The sequence below is a fragment of the Molothrus aeneus genome, chromosome 8, assembly GCF_037042795.1.
Source record: "Molothrus aeneus isolate 106 chromosome 8, BPBGC_Maene_1.0, whole genome shotgun sequence".
NCBI lineage: Eukaryota > Metazoa > Chordata > Aves > Passeriformes > Icteridae > Molothrus > Molothrus aeneus.
In genome coordinates this window covers 16,379,471-16,394,807 of record NC_089653.1, presented here as the reverse complement: position 1 = coordinate 16,394,807, position 15,337 = coordinate 16,379,471, and the positions used below count along the sequence as shown (strand labels likewise).

At 38.7% G+C, this 15,337-nt stretch overlaps 1 protein-coding gene across 1 annotated transcript in view; it reads right to left on the bottom strand.

The window, feature by feature from the left end:
- The window catches only part of GRID1 (glutamate ionotropic receptor delta type subunit 1), a 485,602-nt gene that overhangs the window by 46,048 nt on the left and 424,217 nt on the right, over positions 1-15,337 (bottom strand). Inside the window, exons 9-12 of the mRNA XM_066554224.1 lie at positions 8,632-8,733; positions 7,091-7,288; positions 4,840-5,164; positions 3,300-3,438 (exon numbers count right to left, since the gene is read on the bottom strand). Coding sequence (XP_066410321.1) covers positions 3,300-3,438; positions 4,840-5,164; positions 7,091-7,288; positions 8,632-8,733 — 764 coding nt within the window. The remainder of the gene's footprint in view (positions 1-3,299; positions 3,439-4,839; positions 5,165-7,090; positions 7,289-8,631; positions 8,734-15,337) is intronic.

Genomic DNA, 15,337 nt, shown 5'->3' with positions numbered 1-15,337 from the left:
TGTGTCACTGCCTTGTCTGTGGATGTCCATACACACAGAAATCCTGAGATAACCACGACATTGCCTTTGTTCCCTGGTTGGAAGGTGGGGCACAGAGAAGATGAGGAGGTAATTTGAACAAATGGATTAAGAAGCAGCATTGAAAGATCAATGGGGAGCAGAAGCACCAACCACTAGCTACTGAAAAATTGAGGGCATCCAAGGAAGGTACACCAAATTTCCTGTCAACTTTGAGCTCCTGAGGGGATAGAGGTTGTCATGTGGGTCTCAAACTCCACGTTTGGACCCACCCCACCACCACGTGACACCAGGATGAATGATGGGCACACAGGACACATGAGGAACAAGGAAGCGCGTGCTGTCATTCCAGACCAGAAAGGCAGTGCCTCTTCTTGTTAGCACGCTTGAGATGAAGCCCTTGATGTTTTGAGAAAATCTAAGGAGAAGAATAATTTTTCTTTCCAAGTTAGGCATGTCTCTTACTTGGGATCTAGACACCTGGACAAAAAATCCTGTTTGGGATTTACAAAGTAACTGTCAGGAAACAAATACAGGTGGCAGATCAAAGTTGCTTTCTGCCATTCCTCCTACACTGGATATTTCACCTTTCTGTGAGCCACAGGAAGCCTCTGAAACTCACAGCAGGGTGGAATAGCCTTGTGAGACTTGCCAATGTCAGATATAAAAACCAAAAAACCAGTATTCCCTTATCAGCAGGCTTTCATCTGACACGATAATTCTAAAAGTCTGCCTTCCAACAGTTCAACTTCGCTTCAGTGAACGTCTCACCAAGCCCCTTCTAATAAATATTGTTTATGATTTCTATGACACACTTGTTTTGCAGTGAAATTGTGGAGGCAGTGATCACTGGGTTGATTGACACCTAGTTATTCAATCAAACATACTTCTATTTCACTAGTCACAGACCACACATGCCAAATTTGATACTGAAACAATTTCTATTAGGCATTTTAGAGAGGGCTTGAGAAGAAAATCAGTCTTGTAATGAAAATCTTAACTATGCTGCAGCTACTGCAGCATCATAATACTTATTTCTCTCCTGCTGGCAATTTGGAGGCAGCAGCACTGAACACCAGAGGACTTCTCTATGGAGGGAGAGATAACAGCAGACATTTACTGAAAGGATGGGGGTTGTTTTCTCTTAACAATGGAAGTGTACACAGATAGATTTGGTAGCTCTCAGCTGGTGAGCAAATATTCAGCTCTAGCTCATTGTGGCTCTTTGGGTGGGAAAAATTGATTTCACATAAGTGTTCCTTTCTGGGTTCATGAAAGAGAGAATGCAGGCAAGCTGAGTGGCAGAGTTAGGCAAAAACATTCACTGCACATCATATGATGTGAAGCCAGCTAGAATGGGGAGCTGAGGCACAAGGCCACGATTAATTCATGAAAGGCAGTATTTTACTTTTCTTACTTTCAGAGAAAAAATACTTGTTTTAAATCTGAAAAATTATTTTATAAGCTGTTTTGCCTAAAGAGTGGGGACATGAAAATCATAGCTCAGAGATGGATGAAGGTTCAACACAAGTTTCCAGAGAAACTATTTCTTTACCCCACCTCCTATCACCAAGGCACTTCAGGAATGATTTGGGAACCTAAACCACAGCATCCAGGACCACTTTTGACATCAGGCAATACGAACTATCCACACTGTGGCTGACAATACCCACTAGAGATCCTTGCCTCTACAGCTAAGTAGGTGGAACACAGGCAGCTAAGCTTCTAGAAACTTAAATTTCTTTTGGCATTTACGTTCTGGCACCTGAAATACACTGCTGATGTTTTCTTACTTCTACATCCTCAGCTTGTATTAGGGGATGTGATAAAGGGACCTGGGAAGCGGCAGCTATCATTAGGTATAGAAAGACATTTAATTACTATTCTCCAGTTGCCATCTCTAGCAGTAGAAGGGTGCCTGAGTTCAATACTTGTGAAACAATTCTGAGCAGGTCCTTTACCCAAAAAACTTATCTCCTCAAGATTCTTAGCAATGTCCTTTCATTTTAATAAGAAGGTGATTTAAAATCCCTTGTAAATGTTGTAACAGCTCATACTCAAAGGCCTCCTCTAAAAATCCATAGTTCTGCTCTTAAACCTCCTTTTATTCAGAGATTCTTCATGTAATTACACTGCAACTTTTGTCCTCCTCTGAACTTTGCTGAGTTTTGGAAAGTACTGATTAGACCAAACAGAAAATTTCTTCTGCAGTGAAAGAAATAGAACCTTCAGACATTTTTAAGAATATCATTAATCAAGCTTTCTGGATAGCTATTTGTTTCTTGCTTTTCAAGAGCAATTTATTCACTGAGCTTAGCCTTCTTTTCAGTACATCCAGGCATCATACATGGATAGTTTTATTCTACATAGTTACTCATGGTATTTCCAGAAATAACTTGGAGTACTTATTTGTGTTCCTGTTAGGACCCATTTATTATGGCCAAACTAACAGAAAGTGAATTTAAAACCAAAGCCAGTTAAGGTTTTGGCCTGGTATAATGATGATGATGGTATTGATGATGATATATTCACACAAAGCGTTACATTCTCCACAAATGAACATTGGCAAGCTAAAAATTGGAAATTCTGTTGAACTCATGTTTAGAAGAAATGGACTTATGTTCTTCTGTGCAGAAACCACAAGTGCCAGCCTCACCTCAGTGACAATTCCGTTTCAGGAAGAGAACACAAACATTTAGTGCCAGTCTTCCCAATGCAATCCCAAATAAGAGCAGCAGCTTAACTGTGCCACCCTATAACACCTGAAATCCTTGGCTCAGCACTTTCTAGAAGAGTCTGTGCTGCACTGCTACTGCTCCACTCCATCACTACCACATCAAACATGATATATCAGGCTCTAACCTTGTCAGCACTGAGTGTGAAATTTCAATGGCTCTCCCAGTACTTCACACCAGCGGGAAGGTGGAAATTTTGTCCACATTTTGTGAGAAAAAAAAAAAAAGAAAAGCTTTGACCTTTAAATTTTCAGGAAAAAACCCTCAAGTTACACACACACACGCAACCAAACAACCAGCAGGACATGAGAGATCTCTCTTCTGGAAAAATACAGAACTAAAGTGCCATTGTCCCCTCCATCAGAACTGCTTGAGGGCTGTTGGAGTGAAGGTGAAGAGGGGGAGAGGAGAGAAAAACAGCTACTGCAAATAAGCAGAGTATTTTATTAGAGAGTTATCTCCTTCTTGCAAGAATGAGCACTGAAATGGATAATACTTTCCTGTGAAATCCAGGTTTCCAGCTTCGTGTTAAGAAGAGGCTCTTACCTTATGGGATTATCCATCCTTGATACTGTGAGAAATGCTGCTAAATTCGCTGTGTAGGAAGAGCACACAATGAGGGTGAAGAGCCACCAGCTTCCCATGACAATGCGCATCGCCACAGAATTGACAGTGGATTCACCCCCTACAAATAAACAGAGAAATGGAGGGTCTCTCAGCAGCTTCCATTTGCAATCATCCTCTGTGTGCCCATGTATGTTAAACCTTGTTGAGCTCCTCTCTGCTTCCCCTCCAGTCTGCCCTTTCACTGTGGGAAAAGCACTGCTGCTGTTAAGGCCGATAATTCACAAGTATTTTTTCCAGTCTACCTCTTGCCCTAGACAGTGTTCTAGAAAATCATCTTTCAAAATATTTTCCTTGAGAATTATTGAGGATCAAATCTAAAGAACATGAAAAATGTTCTAAATAAAGTTGAATGGTTAAGCACAATTAATATGCAGGAATTAAATCACTGTTCAGATTATAGTAATATTCTGTTTTCAATTACCCTTTCAGAATTGGAAAAAAAGCCCCACAGAACTGCCTAATGGTTTGTGTGCTATCTTTCTGTATTTAAATCTGCAAAGACTGAAGCATTGGTGTCATTACTTGTTACCCCTTACAAGATTTCAAATCATAAGATTTCTTTCCAGCAGTCTTCAAACACAGTTATGCTTGAGTATCATTGGAGACTAAAGCTCACCATAGAGTTTGTTCTACTTACTTCAGCATGTTTGTGCTGATTATATTTTACTGCACTTAAACCCATCAAGGCTGCCACCTTAATGAGATGAGGGACGAAGTTTCATAGCAATAGGTTGGATTTTCCAGCTCAAGCTTTAGAAGCTTGAAATCACAATGAAAAAAATGTAGAAAAAAGTTAACAACTTTACCCATATGTCAGCATTCAATAACACCTGCCTTCCAAGAATACAACTAACATTCTAAATAGGGCACAAAAACTGTGTGGGCAGATTTTATAAATGATTAGTTACAAAAATGACTTTGTTAATGGCAGCAGTCCTACTGAATTCAGTAGGATTTGTCCTATGCCCAGAGATTCCTGAGTGTAAAGTTAGTTACACACTCAGTTCAACCAACCAAGAGACAAACTATCTCGCATGAGTTCAAAAACATATATATTTCTAAGTCATGCATTTTTTTCATCAAAATGTACTTCACTGCTCCAGTGGATACAGCAGGTTGCACGAGCTGACACATTTCTATTTCCATTTATACATTAAACAATTAAAAAGGTGCTAGTTTCAGAGCTGAAAAAGTGTTGCAATTCTGCACCAAGCAGCTCTGTAGCTTATTTCCAATGTAACAATTTTCCCAAACAGTAAAACCCTGCTAGTGCTTTTTCTGGACTTAATGAGAGACAGAAAAGGCATAAAAAAAAGACATAAAGCCCCAGACTTGCCTACCTTTCCCTCTTTTGCTCATCTGGGCTAATAAAACACAAAACCTGCCCGTTCTGTTGCACCCTTATCCCCCTGTGGGCAGGACCGACTGTGCTGCCTGCTCTGCGGCTGCTGGTCAGTACCTTGCTGCACGAAGGCGCCGTACACGACCCAGATGGCACTGTGCAGGGTGGAGGACACGGAGGGGCTGGGCTGCGCCGCGCCCTGCGCCCGCACCGCCTGGATGCGGTTCAGCACAAAGATCAGCACGCCCACGATGGGGATGGCCGCCGCAATGCAGGCCCACACCGCAAAGTCGAAAGGAGCGAAGAGGGAGAAGATGTTGATCTTCTCCTCGGGCTTCTTGATTAAGATGCCCACGGAATAGTCCATGTAGCGCTTGCTGAAGTCCACCACGCTCTCCCGCTCGGGCGTTATGGTGATGGCTGAGATGGCCAGGTCTGCCCTCTGCAAGACAAACGCAGCACATCACATCGCTCCCTGCCACCTGGAGTTTGGTCGGCAGGAGCTTAAGGAGAAGCTTGCTAAGAACCAAGTGACTCCATGCCTTTCCTTCTATAACTTACAACATTTAGATGCACTCATATAAATTCCCTAAAAATAAAACCAGGATCACTTTCACCATTTAAATATTAGTTAATTGCACTGGTCCAAAGAAGAGTAATGAAACATAACCTGTCAAGGTTCTCTTGAATGAGAAGCATGACCCTGACTCCTCTCTGGAAGAAGGGTAGCTTATTTAACTTTATCCCTCATTTTTTTTCCAAAGAAGGCCTAAAAACTCCAAACCATACTAACCCAGAGCAATGTAAGCAATAAAGAAAGAAACACCATTTATTTAGCTTGTGTATTTGTTAGCAGGGTAGCAAGAGCTAATGTTTGTTCTTCCCCCTGCAGAATTGCCAACTTTCCATATTCATGAAGAGATTTCATAGGACAACTGGGGAGAAGATTTTGTTTGTTTTTTAAAATTAATAAAGCGATGGAAAAAGCTCGTAACAGGAAAAATGCACAAAGGCTACTTTGTTCCTGAAACTGCTTTGGCTTCAATATTTAAAACAAGCTGGTTTTGCATGCAGGTAATCCTTAAAGAGTATGCACACTTGATGAAGGGTAAGATAGGAGTTAATAAATAAGATTCCCAAAGCTTCTGAAGAGCTTCAATTAGATTTTCAATATTTTCTGTCTTAATAAAAAGAGGCCTCTTCAAAAAAAAAAAACAGAATATACATTCAGTTTTCTATCTCTAATTGTGTTGGGAATGTAAAGCAAATATTAGACGATGGAGGTTTGCTTTGAAATCCTTTGGAATCTGTGGAACAAATGGTAGCAGAAATACCATTTAAAAATAGCATAATAGATATTTTATTGCTTCAAAGAAAGCAATTTCCAAAGAAATTTAACCGGAGTTCTTACCTTATTTTTAAATCCATTAAATTCAAACAGTTTATGTCAATGCAAAATAAGTTGAAAATTCTTTATGCTCCCTAGCACCAACCAAGAACATCCCATTATCACACACATGTTTGCAATAGCTTTAATTGCTTCTATTTCTTCCTAAACATCTCCTCACAGATACTGAGCCACCTATTTACAAGATAATGAGAAAGCTTTCACTTTCAGTAATAACCTCCACTGAAGAGGAGTAACCTTTTCTACAAAAAGCAGCAACATGGAATGTTAATTCCTTTGATTCTTCTTCTTGATTAACATTTGTCCCACATGAGGTTGCAAGAACATGAACAAAATACACTCATTTCATTCTCTGGGAGACTCCAACCTACAAACTCTACCGATTTACTTAAATGGATTTCAATTAACTTACTCCTAGATTTGCAATACTGTAATTAAGAAATTTAGTCCTGTCAGTTTTAAATTATTGAATAATCTTGAGACCAGTTTAAATTCTGATCCCCTGTTACTGGGGCTACTTTGCCTGTTTGGGAGTGAAACTCATTGTCATTGCTCATTGGTCTTTATAAAACACATCATCACAAAATGACAGAAAGTTCCATCTACAAACAACTTTCGAAGACAAAATGATAAAAAATAAAACACTAGTAGTTAATATTTTAAGGAGAATACCTTACTTTTTCCTCTATTTTCTACAGTCATTCCCTCACACACACAAACACGACCTCTATTATTATAGCAATGTAAACACATAGATTTACACCAATATAATTTATGTTGAGAGCAGCTGGAAACAAATAAAACTAGAGACTCTCTAGTTCCTATCCTGCATACAGAGTCTTAAATTGTAGGTTATGTCACACTCAAACCATCTATAGCTCAGAAGCATTCTGCACTGCTGACTTCATCCTAATTCATTCTCCTGCAATTTTTTTAAAACGCAGCTTCTTCTGTGTGTACCTTGTTAATGAGTTCTCCAATCATGCCATTCCAGGAGCTGTTTTGGAGCTGGTGACCATACTTGCCATCAGGAGCTTGATATATCTCATACTTGAAGCCCAGATTCTTGGCCAGTGCATCCAGGACATCGATGGAAAATCCTTTATATCGTTTTGGCTGCCCGAGAATGTTCTCTGCCACCATCACAAAAGGCTCTTCCTGAGAACAAAACAGTATCTTAACTGACACTTGAAACAAGATTTTTAATTTACTTCTCTGAGCAAAAGAGTGTTTTCTGAGTTAATTGTGGACAACTTGGCACAGATTCTGAGACACCCATAACTTCCTGAGGCAAAATTTGGGATCCTGTGAAGCTTCCTAACCAGACACCACTGCCTTAGCACTTGAGTCCTATCCATAGCCTTGGTTTTCCCATAGCTCTTGAAAAGAAGCAGAGACTCCAGAATAAATTCAACCTCAGATTCAGAAAGGCATCTTTTATATACAAGGCCTCATCTTTTATCCAGGACACACAGTAAAACACAAACTAAAACTGCTGCAATTTTGTGAACATTTAATATTTTGAGAACTCAAAGAATAACCTTCATGGGTACTAGTTTCTGGAGTATTTTAGTTTAAGGAGTCTGTTTTGGGACCAAGGAAATGCAGCATTTTGTGGTATGGTTTCTGCTGGGAATAGGTGTCCTGCTCTCCTGAAGATCCCAGGGATTTTGTTGGCACAGCCACTGCAGTTGGCTGCCTTGGTAGCCTGGTACTGTCACAGAAGGGATCTGCTCACCTCTCACACCAACTACAGCATAAATTGAGGAAAGAAAATTGGGGGCTGCAGGGAGTGCCTCCATATGTACTCTGAAGTACTGCCTATTTCTACCACATTTCAGAAAAAGAGAGTTGAAAACAACAAAAATGTCATCATATTCTGCAATGTGTAGACTACAATATCTTAGCCAGGAATGCATTCAAGCCCTAATTTGCCCCTAATGTAGCACTTGGCGGACAGGAGCTCTTTACCACTCCAGAGTTTAACAGACAGTAGTCCCAAAAGCATAATGATTTTTTTGGAAAGATGACACCTTTCTAAAAGAAATAGTTTATCTCAATGGAAATTTATGAGCTTGATGCAAGAAACACTTGATTAAATTTTACAGCCTGCAGTGTACAAGAGCCAAGATTAGATTATCATAATTGGCCCATCTGATCTTAAAATCCATGAAATGCTGAAAACTGCCTATCCAAGCTCAAGGATGGTATCTGGAATGTACCCCTGTGCACTCAGGCCCTATGCTGGTTCTATGCCTGGCAGGAATTACAATGCAGAAAAACAGCATAAGCAAAAAAACAAATGCTCTGTATCACTGACAGTGCACACTTCACATAAAACAATAAAGGGCCATCATCTATCTTCCTTGTTATGTAACAGATCATCCAAAAATACAGAACTGAAAATGATAGGGGAAAACACTGCGGGAAGTGCCCAAAATATTCAGTCAGATTGTTTTTATCTTGAGCATTTTGTTTCCTGAGCTCAGAAAGGATCATACCAAGACAGTCACCACTTTGAGGGTCACTCCCTGTAGGTCATTGCCCAGACGCCGCTCTTGGAGGCTGCCGTTCAGGCCCTTCTCAGAGTCCCACGTCGCCAGCTGGAATAGAAAGCACCAAGAGTCTGAAGCACTGCCAGGCAGGGCTCCTTCAGCATTTACAAAATGTTTAACAACAGCTTGACCAAGTCCAGAACTGATAGAGGGAGGCTGAGAGGTGTGTGGCTTTCTTTAATGTAGAATCAGGAGGAGTGTGATTCAGAGGACAGACATCAACACGTGCCTTGCCTGAATGTATGTTCATTGATGGGTGCAATATAAATGCTCTGTTATCTGTAGTATTTATCATATCATTTCACTTAGTTCACTCTGACATTACATTTCTCCTCAGTAATTTATATTGTCCAAGGGTCCTCAGGATTACCTATGGTTGTACTATCCCAGATTTCCCTCTCTGTGCAGATCCCTATTTTCACATACTTTATGTTTATCAAGCACCAACCTTTTTTTCCACAGCGTTTTAGCTCACCTACAGTCATAAATTCTTGACACAGGTTCTATGGTGTCAAACTGTCTCGACTCACATTTTCTTCAGCTCCTGTCTCAAGTCCTGTTTTCTCTGTTCCTGTCCTACATCTACCTGATCTCTAAAACAATTACAGCCTCTTGAGCTCCCAGGCTCCTGATGAACAAGTATCTCATATCTACCAGATATACCACATGCACGTTTTCAGGATATCTCCCTGGAACATTACATCTAAATATTTTATTTTTCAATTAAATGTATCATTTTAAAAATTAATTTTACTGCATTTTCTGAAGAGAAATACAGTCCAATTCAAAAGAACAGGTTCAATAGAAAAGTCAATTTTTAGTGACCTTTGGATTATTCAAACTAAATATGCTCCTGAGTCAGACTCCTTTTGCCTTCAAACAGAATCCACAGTGTCATTTTGTTCAGAAGAGACATAAATAGTATCAAGTAGAAACTGTTTTCTTCTTTTTTTGTTTTTAGCTGTACTCTTAAACACCAATACTATGCTCACATATTTGGAAGCAGTGTTGTTAGCTGAAGGCATGCCCTGTAGAAATTAAACACAGTCCAAGATCTGTGAAATATAGATTCCTCCTGCCAGAAGCTAATTTTCATGTAACAAGTCAAAATCTTCTTGGAAAGAACTTATTTCACTGAAAATGCCTATGGCTACATGTCTTACATGATTTACTTCTATGACTTCAGTTTTATCCTAAAGCCTCACAAATCAAATCAACAAATAAAATGTGATAGAAGAGATCTGTATAGTTTTATTTCTGGTTTGTTGCATTAAACTGATAAACAGGGAACTAGAAAAGAACAAGACATTCAGTGAATATTCAGCAACTATCACAAGTGATGAAAATTATTCCAGTCACTATATCAGGAAAGCTGAGATGCAGGAGAGGAGAGACTTAAGGTAAACCTCCTTTTATCCAGATGACCTGGAGGATGGAAGGAGGAGAATGTATGAATAATTTTAAGCTTTCTAATGACACTCCTGGAAGCCAAAACATCTCAGACTGAACACTCTCCTCCTGTGATGGCAGTCTGGAGTGACAGAGGAGTGTCTGCACATCAAGTGTCTACAGCAACACAGGCAGATAAATAACTGTAGCCATGGTATCTTTTGAATTTGAATTTAGATGTTTGCTCTGAAATATTTCCAGATGTTCCTCAGCCCTTGCTACTGCCAAATGAGTGTAAGTGTATATAGCATCTATTGTGTCACAAATCTGTAAAGAAAGCTTACTTTTTAAACCTTCTTTGTTTGTCCTAGGCATATGATCAAGATTTTTGCCAAAATGGCTTGCAAAATTTACAGGTGATGATTTAATATTCATTACATATGGGAAATGTAACACATTCAAGCTATACCTTCATCACTGGCGGACTGACACATCAATTTCGTCTCCTAAACATGCACCTTTCAAAATCTGATTTCATAAAAGGGCCCCAGACTTCTCAAATACTCTGTTTCATATTCTGCACCACCTCAAAGAGTTCCAAAAAATACTGGAAGTAAGATATCGTAAACCCATGATTTTTTTTTTCAAAAGAAGAAGACAAAGATCCTTACTTTATGCAGCAGGGGTAAGTGCAAGGAGAAAGAGCATATTTTGCTTCAGAACAGTACTCCAGAGTACAAACTTCTCAGTCTCTTAAAAGCAAACTATAGAGATAAAAATCATAAATGGAACATATGGAAAATCATTTCCAGAAGGGCTTTTCCCTATGTATCCTTGTGCTTTGGAACACTAACACTGCATTTGTTAAGAACTGCGCCTATTTTATCTTCCACTTCTTGCAGACAGAATGTTGTTTATAGGTCTGATGTATTTACAGATATGTATATCAATTTGTGACAGCTGACCTGTCAAGATCAGTGCCTGAGAAGCTAATTTCCAGCATGGTTACACACCATGAGTACTGCTGTTAAGGCCATTAGGGTTTCATTCTTTGTAGAAATATGTACAAATTTCCTACCAGAAATCTGGAGCTAAAGGTTATAGCACAGCCATCAGCTGATAGGAGATAAAGGGCTTTTATATCTGATTATAAGAAACAACTGCTTGCAGAATCAGCACTTGCAGGATGTGTTTAAAAAAAAAAAAATCAATGGTCTCTGAAACATGCATTTAATGGCAGTCTGGGTGGGATTCTTTGATTCTCAAGTTACCTGATTTTGTGACTTCAAGCTTTGAAATCAGCTACTTTATGAAAGATTTTCAATTTAAAGCTTCCTAGCTTTTCTTTCTGAAATAGCCCTGTTGCTGGGAATCCTCTAGTTCTAGCCATACAGCAGAAGCTAAACCATCCAGTAAAAGCTATCCAGAGGAAACAAATGTAGAATTCTGACAAAAAGGTAATTTGTTGGAAAATTCTGACTCAAAACATGCTTCCAATGTTAGTCAATATTTACTGCATTTTCAACTAGAACTGCGAGGAAGGGTTTGGAGGGAGAAAAGAACAATTTTAACATTGTTTTCACCCTCCACAAGCAACGCAGGATGAAACAAAGACACTTACTCAAAACACAAGCAAAACAAATGTCTGTCACAGGCCCAACCAAATGGAGATACAAATTATCCCAAACTCCTAGTAAATACAGTTGAAAACAGAGATTAGCAAAAAAGTGTTCAATGTGTTTATCAGTATTGAACGTGAATATCTACACTATTTTAGTTTATGATGCAGTAGTTACTGTCTAAATACTGCATGTCACTGCTATCTAACACAATTTTAAGTATGACACCATCCTAAATATGGTCTACTTTTCAGGAAAAACATGATTCACATAAGAAATAAAAAAGATAATTTTCAGCAGATGCATATTAATGTTTGAAATGGTTACAATTTATCCAGAGTATACATCTTCTATTTTACCAAAACCCAAAAACTTTGGGTGACTTCCTTGGAGCTAAGGTTACACAATACAAAGAAAGTAAATTTGGGAATCCCTTACTTGAAATCCAAAAATCTTCTAAGAAACAGGAAAGTGAAAAGAGTGCAAGACAGGCAGTTCTCACACCACAAGACAGACACCCCCAGATCAACCAGAGCATATTTTCTGTGAACACAAAAGCTGTTCTGTCCATGGAGTTAAATAAATTAATCTATGCCATTTACAATCTAAAAATGCTTTTAGATTAAAGTTAGACTCAAACAGATCTCATTTCAATGACAACTTGTTTCTTAACCTTGAACTCAACAGTTTTTTATGTCAAGTATGATGTCCTTCTACCATGTATGTGTATTTTACACATTGGTGCCTCATTCCTTTTGAGAGCCTTGCAATACAGCTAAAAGCAGATTTTAAGTGAACCTGATAATAAAACAACACATAAACAAGAAAATTAATGTTTACAGGAGACAAATATGAAATAAGGGAGTGGGCCATTAAATAAATGGAGTAAATTGGACACTTCTCTGTTACAGTTCTAAGGAATAAAAGTAGTTTCACTTAAATCCTAAAACAAATTTAAGTCCACTTAAAACATTTAAGTCCACAATTCCTTTTCAAATTAAGTATAGCAGTAATGTACAGAATTTTCTGCCATTCACAAGAAGGTAGTCGTAGGACTCACAGTTTGAATTAGTAGTAGTAGTAGTCAAAAACTCTTTCGTATTTGTGCAATCCATAATAATATAAAAGAGGATTCAGAAAATGAAAAGGTATCAAATCTTTAACTTGCAAGCAAATCCAAACACTGATACAAAAAAATCCGTCAGAACTACATATTAGGAATATTCTAACATTTCTACGCTAAAACATAAGCTTATAGTCAATATAGGGATAAGATACTGGGTAAGATCACCAGATGAACTGATTTAAGATCCATTCTGTGATCCAGCATAACTCATCCCTGTTTGCAGTGAAATACCATCTACATCCAGACATTCTAGTCGGATATTTTGCATCTTTTTGTATTAAAAACATATCTTGCTTCCAAACATTTGCAGTGTGACTGGAATGCCTGTGCACCCACAGCCACAGAGAACTCCACACATGTTAAAATTACAAAGCAGAGGATTGAGGAGCCAGTCTCAAACGGTACATGAACTCCCAATCTTCGGGTGAAAATTTTATGTCAACCTGCTCAATGCTCAAGAGGCTCAGTTTGCCATTAAGGGGCACCATAAGGACTGCATCTACTTGATAAAAGGTCAGAGAGGGGCAGGGAGACCATGGAAAGCTGCATAAAGTTAGAAAAAGGGCAGAGGGAAAGGTTGCCTCCCCTGGGGTTGCTTTGCCACTGCTCTTTCTACAAGGGGAACCTGGTTATGTGTCCAGGACAGCAAAGGACACAGATGTGGCTGTGGATGTTTTAATGAGTCTTTAAGAATGCAACACCTGCAAGGAGAAGAATTCAATTTATTCCAATTTTAGTGCAATTTTTTTGCAAATTTATGGTGCTATATGGACGATAATAAAATTTCTCCAGAGAATCACACGAAGATGAGCATGAGGCAGCAAGACCTAAAAATTACCAAGTCATTCTGGAGAAACTTGACTGCTTTTTCAATAGTACTGCAGAATTAATAGGTAGCTGAAATGAAGAGGACAGTATGCTTACATCAGAATTTTAGGTTTATTTCATACAAGGTCTTATGAACCCTCACCGAGGGCAATTTGTCTCCTGAAAAAAAGACAATACCACATAATTTACAGATTAGCTTCTATGGAACAATGGAGAATGATGTATCAAGATGAGAAGAAAAGTTCTGAATAGCTCATAGCAAGTCAATACTAAGAACTTCTTGACTTAATAGCTTTTTTACTGTTTTGGAACAGGAAATTACTAATTTTAAAATGTCTAAGATGCAAAGATATCTCAAAACTGGGGACTGCTGAAAATATATCAAACTATATCAAACAGTGAGAAAAATAAATAGGAGTGGTAAGAACTCCAACATGAAACAATAATATGCATCTTGCATAAGTAAAAGTGAACACTTATGGAACAGAAAAATGGGAAATAGGCATACTTCAACTGAAGAAACAAAGACAGAAATCAATGAACAAGTTGTGCAGGGTGACAATGAGATGCAAATGATGATGAGCTTGTAAAACAGTACTGCTGCACAAGTACCAGTGTGGTCTTGGACTCCACATCTCATGGCACGGGCTGGACAGAGCAGCCCCAACACAGCTGAGAAGAATGTATGGTCTTAACACTGTGGATGGCATCTGTCTGAACAAGAGTTAGGCATGCTGGAAGAATATCAAGGGAGAACAAGACGACTGCCACTGTGATGGAGGATTCAGTTCATACAGAAAGGATGAAAGATGCAACTGTGAATATTGAAGATAATGATAACCAAGAAAAGGGAAAATTAGAAACAAAACTAGATGTAAGGCAACAGAATGACTGCTGCAAACATATTGTAATCTACAGACACCCTTTCACATGAAATATAAATTGTTTCCTAGAAACATTTATTCACTCTCGGTGAAGACTGTTAAATGAGAAATAGATAAAAGGGCAGGGATTTTTTTAGTATTTCTAAGCAAAACAATTTTTCATGGGAAGGGTTTGGCATATCCAGGATACGAGGTACATAGATAAAGGAAATCAAAGAACCCTCTGGTGGTTCTTGAATTCACCAGAGATACCAAATCCAAACAATTGTTTCACATAATTCTGTATCCCAGCCAAAGGTGATTAAGATGTTTTTTTCCCACATGGAACAATTTCATTGAAGTCCCAGAGTGCAAGGTTTAACCTGTGATCCCCCTGTGTTTGCCATTTCCCAGGTGAGTGGATTGATTGCTATCTTTAAGGATGGTATAGGGGCATACTATCCACGAAGTTAAAATATACTTATGTAGTTTTTTCAATGAATGTCATAATTCAGAATACTTGAAAACCTCAGCTACTTTCACCTCCAAAAGAAAAAACCATACCCCACTGCTGAAACAAAGTCATTCCTAGAACTCAACCAGGGAGAAATTCTGTCAGCAGTGCACAGGAGCAATTTGAGGTTCCAGCCTACAACCGTTAACTCGGCAAGCCTACATAACACCACTGAGTCCCGAGAGCCACACTTAAAGTTAATTGTGCATAGACCTAGAATAGAAAATAGAGAAAGTTCAAGAACACTGAAGGAGGGATTTGAGTAGGAAAGAGCAATTGACTTGAACTGACTTATCTAAGGAAACAGATATAC